At 46.7% G+C, this 13,774-nt stretch overlaps 1 protein-coding gene across 2 annotated transcripts in view; it reads right to left on the reverse strand.

Moving 5' to 3' along the window:
• Window positions 1–13,774, reverse strand: part of RGS11 (regulator of G protein signaling 11) — a 158,867-nt gene that overhangs the window by 47,544 nt on the left and 97,549 nt on the right. For both annotated transcript variants that reach the window (XM_083152826.1, XM_083152825.1), the window contains exons 7-10: window positions 13,693–13,769; window positions 8,394–8,475; window positions 2,047–2,115; window positions 422–451 (exon numbers count right to left, since the gene is read on the reverse strand). In XM_083152826.1, the coding sequence (XP_083008952.1) occupies window positions 422–451; window positions 2,047–2,115; window positions 8,394–8,475; window positions 13,693–13,769 (258 nt within the window). The remainder of the gene's footprint in view (window positions 1–421; window positions 452–2,046; window positions 2,116–8,393; window positions 8,476–13,692; window positions 13,770–13,774) is intronic.

Below are 13,774 nucleotides of genomic sequence, written 5' to 3' on the forward strand. Positions count from 1 at the left end.
AGTCATCTAATATCGTGTCCATCAAACCTCTGTCATTTAATGTCCTGTCCAGCAAACCTCTGTCATCTACCCTAATGCCTAGAAAACCTTTCATTTGTAATTCTGTCCATCAATCTTATGTCATCTATCCTCCTGTCCACCATTAAACCTCTTTTATCTACACTTCTTTCCATCAAACATCTGTCATGTATTCTCCTGTATGACAAACCTCTGTCCTCTATCCTCCTGCCCAAAAATCTCTGCTATATAATACAATACATACAGTACCCCTATTTATGACCTCTGTCATCCACCCACCCTATTCAGAATCTCTGTCCTCCAAACCTCTGTTCTTTCTACGCTGCAAAAGTTTTGAAAGAAAAAACAGCAGCTGTACAAGGCAATATAACAAGTGTCAGACAATGAATCTAATCATACTTACTTCTCTTTTGTAATAATCTGCGTTCCTGCCCTACAACACATAAATGTCATATGTCAGTTCTTACAAAGATCCACAATTACAGGTTGTAATACTAACAACTTTCTACTTAATGTGTAACCGTCCTTTTCATGCCTGTTACAGGTTAATCTTATAGCCCTACGTCTAATACATGCCAATGACTTTATTAACTTAAATTAAAAAAAGAATACAACAGCATGTTGATTAACATAAACTTCATAATACTTAACATGAAAAACATTCAAAAGTAGGCAAATACTTAGGCAGTTACGATAAAGGACCATAAGGGTTTATTTTCTAAAGGCCAATGGGCCTGATTCAGCTTCGTTTGTAGTTACATAGTTACATAGTAGGTAAGGCTGAAAAAAGACTTGCGTCCATCAAGTTCAACCTGGTATAGATATCCATTGCTGATTTGGTAGGTTCTGGTATTTTACAGACAAATTATATTTCTTATTTGTACCCATGGATGTTTTTCTCCAGTAAATGTTTGTCCAACTTTGCCTTGAACGCATTTAATGAGCCAGCCGTTACCACCTCTCTGGGAAGAGAGTTCCAGAGTTTGACTGTTCTGACCGTAAAGAAATTCTTTCTACTAGCTGAATGAAATCTTTTTTCTTCTAATCTATACTCATGCCCTCGTGTCCTAAAATTGGACAAACGCTAAAGTACAACTTTCGTCTCCAGCATGTTCTCACGATGTGTTTGCAAAATTTTGCAATTGCATTGCAAAAATTAGAACGATTCGCAGTGACATCACACATCCGCCTTGAACCGCACCGAGGCCCTTATTCTAATTCGGACGGTACGGCCCGCGTGCGGCCGTACCGCCGATGTTTTTCTTCTGCACATGCGCAGAGGTCAATCTGCGCATGTGCAGCCCCCTTCGCCGCAGACGTATTTCGTCCGCCGCAAAGGGGGCGTATAGGGGCGTGAGAGGCTTCATGCCCTCATTTCCCTATGTGTACGCCCCGCGTTTCATGGGCGTTCCCATGCAAACGCGGGGCGTATGCATGGTAATGAGGGCATGACGCAACTCATGGGGGCGGAAAGCTGACGTCGCCGGATGTCAGCTTTCAGCCCCCATACAAGCTACCACACGGACGATTGTCCGTGTGGTCTCAGCTTGCGGGAGCTGCCGGGGCGTGCGGACCTGCCTTCGATGGTCGACGACCATCGAATGCAGGGGGCAGCTCCCACCATGGTGGAGGCGTACGCCTCCACCATTTTTATGCGGATCGCCAGCCGTCCGTGTACGGACGGCCGTGGCGATCCGTAGGGTGGGCGGGGATTGGTTTGTGCGGCCGGAGCCCCGTGTGCGGCTCTGGCCGCACCAACCAGAATAAGGGCCCGAAATAGGTCAAGACACACCTCTGTTATCCAGACCACAACCACCCAATGCTGCATATCCGCCCACCCAACGCCGCGTCTCCGCCACTCCTGCTGCCACTTAAACTGCGGTCGCATTTTATGGAATGCAACCACAGTTTAAGGCCTTGCGCATGCTTGCTATGGCGTGCACGCAAAAGCAGAATAGCGAGAATCGTTGTCTACATTTTATGTTATACAATGGATGATAAAATACAAACTGAATGGAACAGACTTACCAGCTGCAATGCTCCTGCATAACAGTTACCCCTGTCTGGCCCAGATTCCAGCACATTTAAGCACCCGGCCTGGAATACATTAGGATTATTCTTATTACTTTGATGCACTTTGCAGAACAGAAGAACAATTTCTCCTCTATTACCCATCCTGTATCTAATCCAGCTTCACCTATTACATTAAGCTTCATATATTTCTATATAAAACCTCCTTATGTCCACATTATCCTTTCTTTATAGGACTCCCTCATTTTGTGCCATCTCTCTTCTAAGGAACATCAGAAGGGGATACGGTCGCTAGGATGACACTATGAAGGTCGACATTAGGTTGACAGGGCTTATGTCGACACATGAAATAGGTCGACAGGTTTGGAAGGTCGACCCAAGCATTAGGTTGACAATGGAAGGTTGACAGTGTAAAAGGTTGAAATGAGTTTTTCACATCAAAACTAGCACTAGGCTCATTTGCCGGTCCTGGTTCCGAAAATACAGGGGACAAACAGAGTAGGGGTCCCCCGTATTTAGAAAACCAGGTCCGGGCCCAAACAGTCAGCAGAGCTAATGCCGCAGCCCGGGGAAACTTTTTATATAAGTTCCCCTTCCCCCGGCCAAAGCATTAACCTCTGACTGGTCAGCCCGGGCCGGGACCCTGGGGGAGTGGGGAAGCCCGGGGCAGTCCCCGGTGCCTCTGGGCGGTGGGCTCCAGGCTGATATGAATGAGAAACCATTAGGTTAAGTTGTGGAACTACAATCCCAGCAAGCCTCCACCGTATGCAGGGACTTGGAGAACCATAGGGCTACAACTTAAATAACACACACACACACACACACACACACACACACCATAGAAAAATAAAACTTTGATACATACTACATTCATCCATGCATACTTACCTATGGGTTCCAACATAAGCCAGTCCTCTTCTCCAGTAGTAATCCATAGGTGTACCTGCAAAAATAAATTATACTCCCTATCCAATCCGGCGTAGATCGCGTCATCTTCGGTCCATGTAGGCATCCATGGGTTAAAATATCAAATTGAGGGGTCCTGATACCATAACGAACAGGAGGAGCCCCAATTATGTCTACACTTGGGGCTCCTCCCCCAAACTAGGAGATTTGCCGGTGACGGCTGATTCGCTCTTCGCGGCCCATAGATGCCCATGTTAAAGTTTAACATGGGTATCTATGGGTGGTTCCCATCATAGACGCCCATGTTAAATATGACCGACTGATTGTAAATCAACCAATCACCCTGCCGTATTTGACATTGGATGGGTACGAATGAGTGTATTTGAGCAACATCCCACGTGAAATCGAATCCCCATCTTTGTAAATGTCACCAAAAAATGGGGAGAACATTCAAACTTCATCCAGAATTCCTGATTGGGTTCTAAAACGTATCCAACACCATGAGGCACCAACGATAACCACAGCTAATTGAAATACAAACACTATTACGTTCAACAGCAATTTTACCCAAATAATTATATGAATTTTATGCAGCTAAGTAATAATAACGAATTAATGAATTCATAATTAATGCTCTATATTTGATGATTACACTATCAAAGCTGTTCGCTCCAGAAGAAAGTGTCATATTTATGGCCTTTGAAAAAGAAAATCTCCCATCAGCGAGAAACGACCAAGTTTTAAATCCTTTCTGTGAACAGTAGATTGCGAAATTAAACTATGGTTGGACGCGTGCCAAAAAGAGAGACTAAATTTAGTGTAATAAAAAGAATCCTAGCAGCAAGCTAGAACACCACGGAAACCTAATTATACCCATCTAATTATATACTGCTTACAGGAACCCTGCGCTTTAATATCATTCTGCTAAATATGCGTTCTGAACTATACAAATGAGCTGAAACACCAAACAGGACATCAAAGTCGACTGAAGGTCACATGAGAGCGCTAGGATTGTTTTTTAAGTGACCCCGGAGTGGTGTTTGACCCTTCTGGGTTTTCTGGAGCAGAAATTCAAATAATGCGGCCTATAAATCCAGCCCTCAGATCAAAGACAAGCGTGGGAGCAAAAATCAGTACACGAGAGCTTCCTGAGCGGAGGGACAGATGTGGGAGGGTGTGACAATGACTCAGGATCCACGGCCTTGCTCCAGAACTTCAGTGTACGATGAAGATATTTACTAAAGCTTCTAAAAACGGGCAAGCGGATGCATTTCCATAGCAACCAATCACATTCCGTAGAATAGAATAGAATGCAATGCAGAAATGAGAGGCACAATGTGATTGGATGTCAGGAAACACCTCCACTGGTACTTGTGTACAATCACGGATCCCACGATGTCCATCGTATAGGAAAAAATCGCATCGCATCGCATGCGATTTTTAACAGAAATGCATCCAAATGCATTGAAATTAGTATCAAACATGTTCAATGGCCCCCAAATGTCATTTTTGAGGCTGTACCACCCCCACTATCAACGCGAACCCGAAGCGTGGCGAGCGCAGCGAGCCCGGGAGGGGCGGCGGTACGCGTCCTACGACCTTTTCATACCCCACTATCCACGTCGGCGTGGAGTTGAGAATAGAAAGTGTGGCGAGCGCAGCGAGCCACCGAGCCCGAAGCGTGGCGAGCGCAGCGTGCCCCGCGAGGGGACACGGATACCTTCACAGGTATCCGCATCCCCTCGTGGGCTTCACAGGTGTCCACGTCCTCTCGCGGGGCTCGCTGCGCTCGCCACGCTTCGGGCTCGGTGGCTCGCCACACTTTCTATTCTCAACTCCACGCCGACGTAGATAGTGGGGGTATGAAAAGATCGTAGGACGCGTACCGCCGCCCCTCGCGGGCTCGCTGCTCTCGCCACGCTTCGGGTTCGCGTTGATAGTGGGGGTGGTACAGCCTCAAAAATGACATTTGGGGGCCATTGAACATGTTTGATACTAATTTCAATGCATTTGGATGCATTTCTGTTAAAAATCGCGTGCGATTTCTAAAAAAAAAAAAAGCTAAAAAAACCCTGCAAAAATCGCATGCCACTACATTTGGCATGCGATGGCATGCGATGGGAGCCGTGAAAGTACACAAGTACCCCTCCACTTTTCAATTTTAGACACTTTAGAACATAGGTCTTCAACCTGTGGCCCTCCAGATGTTGTGGAACTACATGTCCCGGCATGCCCTGACAGTTTTGGCATGCTCTTATAGGAAAAAAGTGGCAATGCATGTTGGAACATGTAGTTTCACAACATCTGGGGGGCCATAGGTTGAAGACCCATGCTTTAGAACTATGTGCTTTTTTTTGTGCTTTTTTGTTGTATTGAGGAAAATTTTTATAAAAATGACAAAAACATTGTAAAGTAGAAAACAAAAAAGATGATAGAACCCCGAAATAATGAACCTCGGAGAGATAAAATTGACAAAGATAGTACAGATTATTGATATAGTGCGCATGCGCCGGACCTGTTCTGCCACAAAGGACGCAGGCAGGCCAATAGGGAACTTTCACAGGCCCCGGTAATGAAAAGGGGAGTTGTCTAATCACCAATGTATGGGCACAAGAATCGGGCTTTTTCAAGAAGCCTGGGTAATACGTACTTTGCTCAGGATTCGGTCACTAGGTAGACCCTACTGAGATCGACATGCACTGGGCCGACTGCTGTAGGCGGACAGGGCTTAGGTCGACACCTGAAATAGGTCCACGTGAGTTTTTCACTGGGTTTTGTTTGCAGATATGTGCTAATGGGCTGTATTTTATGCCCTACCATCCACTGCGGCATGGGGGGAGAATAAAATAGTGAACCGAGCACAGAAAGCCACGCGAGGGGACGTGGTACACTTGTATGTGTCCATGCTGACAGTGGACACTATGTCGATTATCAATTCTGTTATTCAAGTGAAATGAAATGACATTCCATTGCTCATGATGTACAAGCCTAGCGTATCTCCTGTCCGGCCTAGTGCGATGGAGGAGGCTGGTGCATCCCGCTAGTGGGATAACATGATCCCTAATGGTCAGAAGCCGGGCCCCAGCATGTGCCTCACTAGAGTAAAGCAATTATACAATGGGGACATGGAATATAATTTCATTTACAGTACTAGGTGTTCTGGTGTATGATATATTTGGTATATTATTTGGATGTATTGTGTTAACCCCTTTGCTGCTTTAGAAGCCTTTAATGCATCACCAACAATCAAGTGTCACAAGTACCTTATGTCTGGTTATTTTGTTTAATCATAAATCGTTCTATGTGGTTGGCATCTTGTGGGCACCAGTGTAACATGTGGCTGGCATCTGGTGGGTATCAATGTAACATGTGGCTGGCATCTGGTGGGTATCAATGTAACATGTGGCTGGTATCTGGGGGAGTATCAGTGCAAAATGTTTCTGGTATCTGGCGGGTACCAATGTAACATGTGGTTGGCACCTGGGAGGTATCAGTGTAGCATGTGGTTGGCACCTGGGAGGTATCAGTGCAGCATGTGGTTGGCACCTGGGAGGTATCAGTGCAGCAGGTGGTTGGCACCTGGTAGGTATCAGTGCAGCAGGTGGTTGGCACCTGGGAGGTATCAGTGCAGCAGGTGGTTGGCACCTGGGAGGTATCAGTGCAGCAGGTGGTTGGCACCTGGGAGGTATCAGTGCAGCAGGTGGTTGGCACCTGGGAGGTATCAGTGCAGCAGGTGGTTGGCACCTGGGAGTTATCAGTGCAGCATGCGGTTGGCACCTGGGAGGTATCAGTGCAGCATGCGGTTGGCACCTGGGAGGTATCAGTGCAGCAGGTGGTTGGCACCTGGGAGGTATCAGTGTAACGTGGTTGGCACCTGGGAGGTATCAGTGCAGCATGCGGTTGGCACCTGCTACCCAGCTGCCAGCCCCTAACTGCCAGTTTTCAAACACAGCCGGTAACATGACAGTTAGGAGATGATTGCATTTGTAGCAGGCTGAATTCGGCCCGTGTCCAGTGCTGAGGGGTTTATGCGCATGTGCGAGCCGTTCACTCCAGATGGGGCGAGAGGGGGCGGACAGGGAACTCATGCAGGGGAATGCCCGGCATTCTATGGGCTTCCACATATAGCGAACAGATCTGAATCAGGCACTATATCTTCATTCTCTTTTTCTCTCTTCAAAGCTTAGTACAAAGGCCAATTAGTTTTATAATGTTATACAAATAGTTCACTTTTTCCAATATTGTAGTTCAGCCAAATGAATCCAGATACAAGTCATCAATTTACATGGATAACTAACAGGTGACTCTTTTCTACCTTAATCATAATTCCGGTCCCAGTGTCTCAGAAGAGTCACGATTATGAGAGTGGTGATGTAGCCCGTAGCAAATAATCAGCTTTCATTTAGCATTTATCAAGAACATTCTATAAAATGATAAGTAGACGAAAATTCTTTGATATGGAAAATCTGCCACAGTACCCTGTCACTTCTCTACTCTTTCCACTGTTTGATACACCAGCCCTATCATTTCCACCCCATGCCTGGATTGGCTCTATAGCTGACAGAAATTCCCTCCCCATGCTCAGATTGGCTCTGTAGCAGAGACGGAAATTCCATCCCCCATGCTCAGATTGGCTCTGTAGCAGAGACAGAAATTCCCTTCCCCATGCTCGGATTGGCTCTGTAGCAAAGACAGAAATTCCCTCCCCCATGCTCGGATTGGCTCTGTAGCAGAGACAGAAATTCCCTCCCCCATGCTCGGATTGGCTCTGTAGCAGAGACAGAAATTCCCTCCCCCATGCTCGGATTGGCTCTGTAGCAGAGACAGAAATTCCCTCTCCCATGCTCAGATTGGCTCTGTAGCAGAGACAGAAATTCCCTCCCCCATGCTCGGATTGGCTCTGTAGCAGAGACGGAAATTCCCTTCCTCATGCTCGGATTGGCTCTGTAGCAAAGACAGAAATTCCCTTCCCCATGCTCGGATTGGCTCTGTAGCAGAGACAGAAATTCCCTCCCCCATGCTCGGATTGTCTCTGTAGCAGAGACAGAAATTCCCTCCCCCATGCTCGGATTGGCTCTGTAGCAGAGACAGAAATTCCCTCTCCCATGCTCAGATTGGCTATGTAGCAGAGACAGAAATTCCCTCCCCCATGCTCGGATTGGCTTTGTAGCAGAGACAGAAATTCCCTCCCCCATGCTCGGATTGGCTCTGTAGCAGAGACGGAAATTCCCTCCCCCATGCTCAGATTGGCTCTGTAGCTGAGACAGAAATTCCCTCCCCCATGCTCGGATTGGTTCATAACAGAAACAGTGTAGGGCATATGCCTGCCCTCTAATAGGAAATATGGAAATACAGTCAGTGTCATTAAGGACTGAGGGCCCATAAACTTATGCCTGGCTGCTGGGTGTTATGGATGGAATTTCTTGAATCAAACTCACCGATGGTTTGCTGACAAGCCAGTATGCCTGCTCTTGGCATTCAATCACAATGCGGTCTCCTTTACGGCGTTGTTTTGCGGCCCTATTTGTAATAAGATACCATAGATGTTAGGCAAAATATATATACAGTTAATAATGAATACATCAGCAGATAAACGTATGCCGATACTTCCTTACAGCGGCGCATTGTTTCATATAGTATACTAATGTATTCATATAGCTCATGACAAACTTAACCCCTTGTGATCTATGACCAATATGTTTCCACCTCTTTACACAACAACAACAACTGTGCAGATCAAAGCAACATCATTGCTACGCCTAATGTGAGGTCATTTCCTTTTAGGGTGGACACAAAGAGTTATATCGCCAATATTCATGACAAATTGTGGGGAAATGGATCCAGTTGTCCTAATAAAGTGCCTCAAAATAGGAATGGGCATTGATATCCCATATTTCAAATACATTAATACCCCAGACTGATACGATGCACTATAAGAAAGAAAACATATAAACTCCAAGAGATAAAAATGGGTGATGTTCATAGGGGGGGGGTTCTGGTTGCCTGGAAACCCCCTCCTCTTGGCAAGTGACTTAAATTTTGACAACAATAGCTGGTATATAATATGATCAATAGAGCTGCCACCACATCATGCAGTGTAAGGAGCTGCTGCACATGCCCAGTGTACCAGCTTCATCTACCACATTTACTGTATATGTGGATCTGATCCCTTAAACATTGCAATGGACCAGAGAGCAGCTGCCAGGAGGAAGAGACAGGAGCCTTACCATGAAGTGGGAGATTGTGTGCTTAGAAAGTGCAGTACTGGTTCTATAATGTTTGTGCATTTATTTATTATATGTTTAACCTTTTCCTGACCACTAATTTAATTTACATTTTTTGAAACAGCCTATACCAGGGGTTCCCAATCTTTTTCTAATCACGGCACCCTAGAGTATCAGAATTTTTCCAAGGCACCCCTAGGCCCCCAAAAATATATATCAAATTAAGTAGATTGTGTTTATATGTGCTTCTTAGGTTCAGTTATGTGGTAAAGGGCAGGATTTGGTTCTGTACACATTTTATGATTGGCAGCCGCCAGCACTGATTTTGTCCAGAAATAATTGATCATAAATAATTTGAATTGGTCCTGGACGACCAACCTGAGGCACCCCTGCAAGTGTCCCGAGGCACCCCAGGGAGCCACGGCACACAGTTTGGGAACCACTGGCCTATACTATAGACCATTTCTGTATTTACAGTTTCTTATATAGCGCAGCATATTCCGTTTCGCTTTACAATTGGAAACAACAGTGATTAAACAAACTGGGTAGATACACACCGACATGGAGCCCTGCTCACAAGCTTACAATCTATCAATGGCGTGCGGTAGGGTGAGGCACAGCTTTTCCTGTCATACTAATGTATATGCCAGAGTTTTGAGTCTATAAAGTAAATATAAAATACAAATAATATATTTAAAAAAAATCATATTTTTATTATAGTCAAAACTGGAGTAAAAAGTATATGGCAGGTGAGGCAGTACCTCACCTGGCTACCTTTTCTGCGCATCTCTTATCAAAACCCATTGAATCTCCAGCAGTGTATACTGCTGCACATGTGTATAATGCCGGCATGTACCCCCATGGCTCAAATATTGTGTGCAAATCTGGCTCTGGTACTTGCCAGGAACTCCGCCATTTACCTCACCGCACGTCCCTGTAATCTATAGACCATCTGTACTGTTAAATATTAATACTGTATTCCATACAGTGTCCAGTGTATAATAAAGACCAATTTTCAAGGGTGTTACCACTCCCCCAGACTCCCGTACTTACTCCAATATGCTGAAAACTGGGAGATTTTAGATTACATCTGGAAACCCCCCCTCTAAAAATCCTGGGTGAGATTTAATAGGATGAGGGATTTAGAAAGTGAGAGATTTGGCAAGAAATCTCCAGGGTTTTTTCTTTTAATCGGCAATCATTTATACTGCAAAATCAAACTGATGTTGCAGTGTAAATGATTGCCACTTTAAAAAAACCTGGAGATTTCTTACCAAATCTCTCACTTTTTGAATCTCTCATCCTATTAAATCTCACCCCTTGCATTTGCCACTGTTGTTGAGCATACAGCTAGGAATTGGACATTTACAGGTAGAGTATCCGGTATCCGGACATCCCTTATCCGAATTATTCCAAAAACCGTGGTTTTTGGAATCATTCAAATATTTATTTATTTTTAACCCCCTAACCCTCTTTTCATACTTACCAAGTCCCCGGGCGTCCACAGCAGGCCTCCGGCATCTTCTCCAGGGTCTCCAGCGGTCCCAGGAATGCATTGTGCGAGTGTGCGCGCGCGCCGGTGATGTCACCGGTGCGCGCGCACACTCGCGCAATGCATTCCTGGGACCGCTGGAGACCAGGAGAAGATGCCGGAGGCCTGCTGTGGATGCCCGGGGACTGCGCGGACGCCGAGGGACGCCCGGGGATCATCAGGGGACAGGTAAGTATGGCTGCAAAAAAATATTCCAAAAACCGGAAAATTCCCCTATCCGAAATGCTCGCGGTTCCGAGCATTTCGGATAGGGGATACTCAACCTGTATATATATAATATACAGTACATATATTTTTACATGTGTGACATCAGAAAGTCGTAATTAAAACCTAAGTCTGTTCTGACAGATGTACTGCTTCCATAAGGTAAAACCCCTTATTTATTTTCGGAAGCGGTACATCTGTCAGAACAGACTTAGGTCTACAGTCATTAGGTCGACCCCGGAAGGTCGACTGTCCCCAAGGTCGACAGGGTTAAAGGTCGACATGGCTCAAGGTCGACATGACTAAAGGTCGACATGGGCCAAGGTCGACATGGTTTTAGGTCGACATGAGTTTTTCACTGTTTTTTGACCCGAATGTCGACACAGTCGACATGGACACAGTTGGAGTCGAACCTCAGCCCCTCACATCACTCGCAATGCTTCTGGCACGGTGCCTCGCTGCGCTCGGCACACTATTTTATTCTCCCACCATGCCCTAGTGGATGGTAGGGCATGAAATACCGCCTGTCGGCACACGTCGGCTCAAAAAACTGTGAAAAACTCATGTCGACCTAATGACTGTCGACCTAAAATCATGTCGCCATTGGCCCATGTCGACCTTGAGCCATGTCGACCTTTAACCCTGTCGACCTTGGGGACAGTTGACCTTCCGGGGTCGACCTAAGTCTGGTCTGACAGATGACCGTTTCCCTACCTTATGCGCCCATAACTGGAATTTATCTGAGTTAGACCCCTAACTCTCTCCCTGTACATCTGTACCCGGCCCGTTCTGACAGTGATGTACGGTACAGGCCTACGTGCAGCTAGTAACATTAATGGAAACGTTACGCATTATCTTTTAATTTTTCATGATGGATTTGCATGAATATTTTATGTGTGGCTTCTGTATTAAGTATAGTGAATAAACACTTTATTTATTTATGGGGGCTTAAAGCACTTACATAGTTGACGTGCGTGTAAAAGCTTCGTGTGTGAATCACTGTATGTCATCAGTATGGATGGAGTCTGACTAACCTACATAAATATATGTAATGGTATATTCCTGTCCGTGTTGTGTACTCTGTTCAAGTACTAATATCCCATATATGTGTCAGGATGATTTCCAGGCTGGCTTTAAGCATTCTGGGCCTGATGTAGAGCCACAGGCAATGCCAATGCTCACGTCAGGGGCGTAACTATAGCACCGCAGCCCTGTGCATGTGCGGTCGCTGGGGGCTGCAGTGCTATAGTTACACCTCGCCGCCCCGCCGCCATCCCCCACAGTCTTTACCTGTCAGTCTTCAGTACACGCTGGTCCCGGCTCCCTTCTTCTGCTATGAGGACCACAACAAAATGTCCGCCCCCATGTAGCAGAAAGTTCTCTGAAACTGTCTGCTGCATGGGGGCAGACATTTTGTGGTGGTCCTCATAGCAGAAGAAGGGAGCCGGGACCAGCGCGTACTGAGCGTAGCCAGGTTAGACTGGGGGGGATTGCATGGGCGGCGAGGCGGGGGTAAGGGCGTCGGGGCGGGCGAGGGTTGGTGCGGCGGGGCGGGCGGGGGTTGGTGCGGCGGGGTGCGTGGGTGGGTGGTGCGGCGGGGTGCGTGGGTGAGCGCCCTCCCTTTAACAGCGGGGGGGCGCCCAAAAGCTAGTTACGCCACTGGCTCACGTACTAGAGTGTGCGCACAAAGCTGCTATTGCCATAGCGACAGACTAGGGGCGAGATGCTCCAAACAAAAAGTGACGTAAAACCCTGTTTTCGGGGGTTTTACCGCATTTTCATATGCAGCAAAGCCCCACCGCCGGGGCTTCGCTGTGTGGAGGGTTACGGCAGTTCTAGATGGTGTGACCGCTTCCGGGTGCAGGGAGGAGGAAGCGGAGCCCTGGCAGCAGGGTAAGGGTCCATGGACGGAGGTGGGACTAGCTGCACATCGCCGGCCACAACGCAAAGGACAGCTCTCAACGCAAGAGCTGTACTTTGCGTTAATAACCGCATATGTTAGTGCATATGCAATTATTAACAATGCGAATGCTGGCGGTGTGTGGCCGGGGTTATTAGAGAATCCCGCCCAATATCAGAAATGATGTGGAAAAGTGCTGGGTGCTCCTGGGAGGAGGCTGGGAGTTGGCTAGTAATGCAAGCACAAATGGGCTCTTCAATGGGTGTGTCATGGGTGTTCCACGGGCGTGTCAATAAAATTGACAGGCATAGGAGGCTGGGTTCAGAAGGCAAAACTGTACCAGCCAATAAGCTTCAGTGGTGATACTAATGGTGGCATCGAAGGACGCACCAGTCGGTATTAAAGCCATTCACTATATGGATGTGGGGAGATGGTGCCGGACTGCAGAAGGGGCATCTAAGGTGTGTTTTTTAATGGTTTCCAGTGAAGGGGTGGTCTGCACATATGTATATTAGCAGATACGCATGCGCAGACCCGAAACATCGGTCCCATAAGCAAATTCGTAGAGGACCGATCCAAGCTGAATCAGGCCCACATACCGATCCTTGAATATGTACACAAATGCAAATGAGTTGTGATGGTTCCGGTAAGCGTCTCTTTATTTGTTCCTGGGCGGCAGCGTCACTTGCTAACATTAGCAGCTCCGTAGCCTAGAGAATCACATTTGCATTAACATGAATTAGGCCCTTGATTACGCTCATTCACTATCCCCCCTGTGAGCACACAGGAAATGGAACCAGATGATGGATAACGATTAATCGGCAAAACAACGAATATTTTCCGACGCAGCTACCAACCTGAGCTGCTCTCTCGCCTGCATCACCACAAAGTCCCACGTGTGGTTGATTCGTTTGTGTAGCTGATTGTAATTATCCTGTT

This window comes from Crinia signifera, chromosome 7 (assembly GCF_055691185.1).
Source record: "Crinia signifera chromosome 7, ASM5569118v1, whole genome shotgun sequence".
In the NCBI taxonomy this organism is placed as follows: domain Eukaryota; kingdom Metazoa; phylum Chordata; class Amphibia; order Anura; family Myobatrachidae; genus Crinia; species Crinia signifera.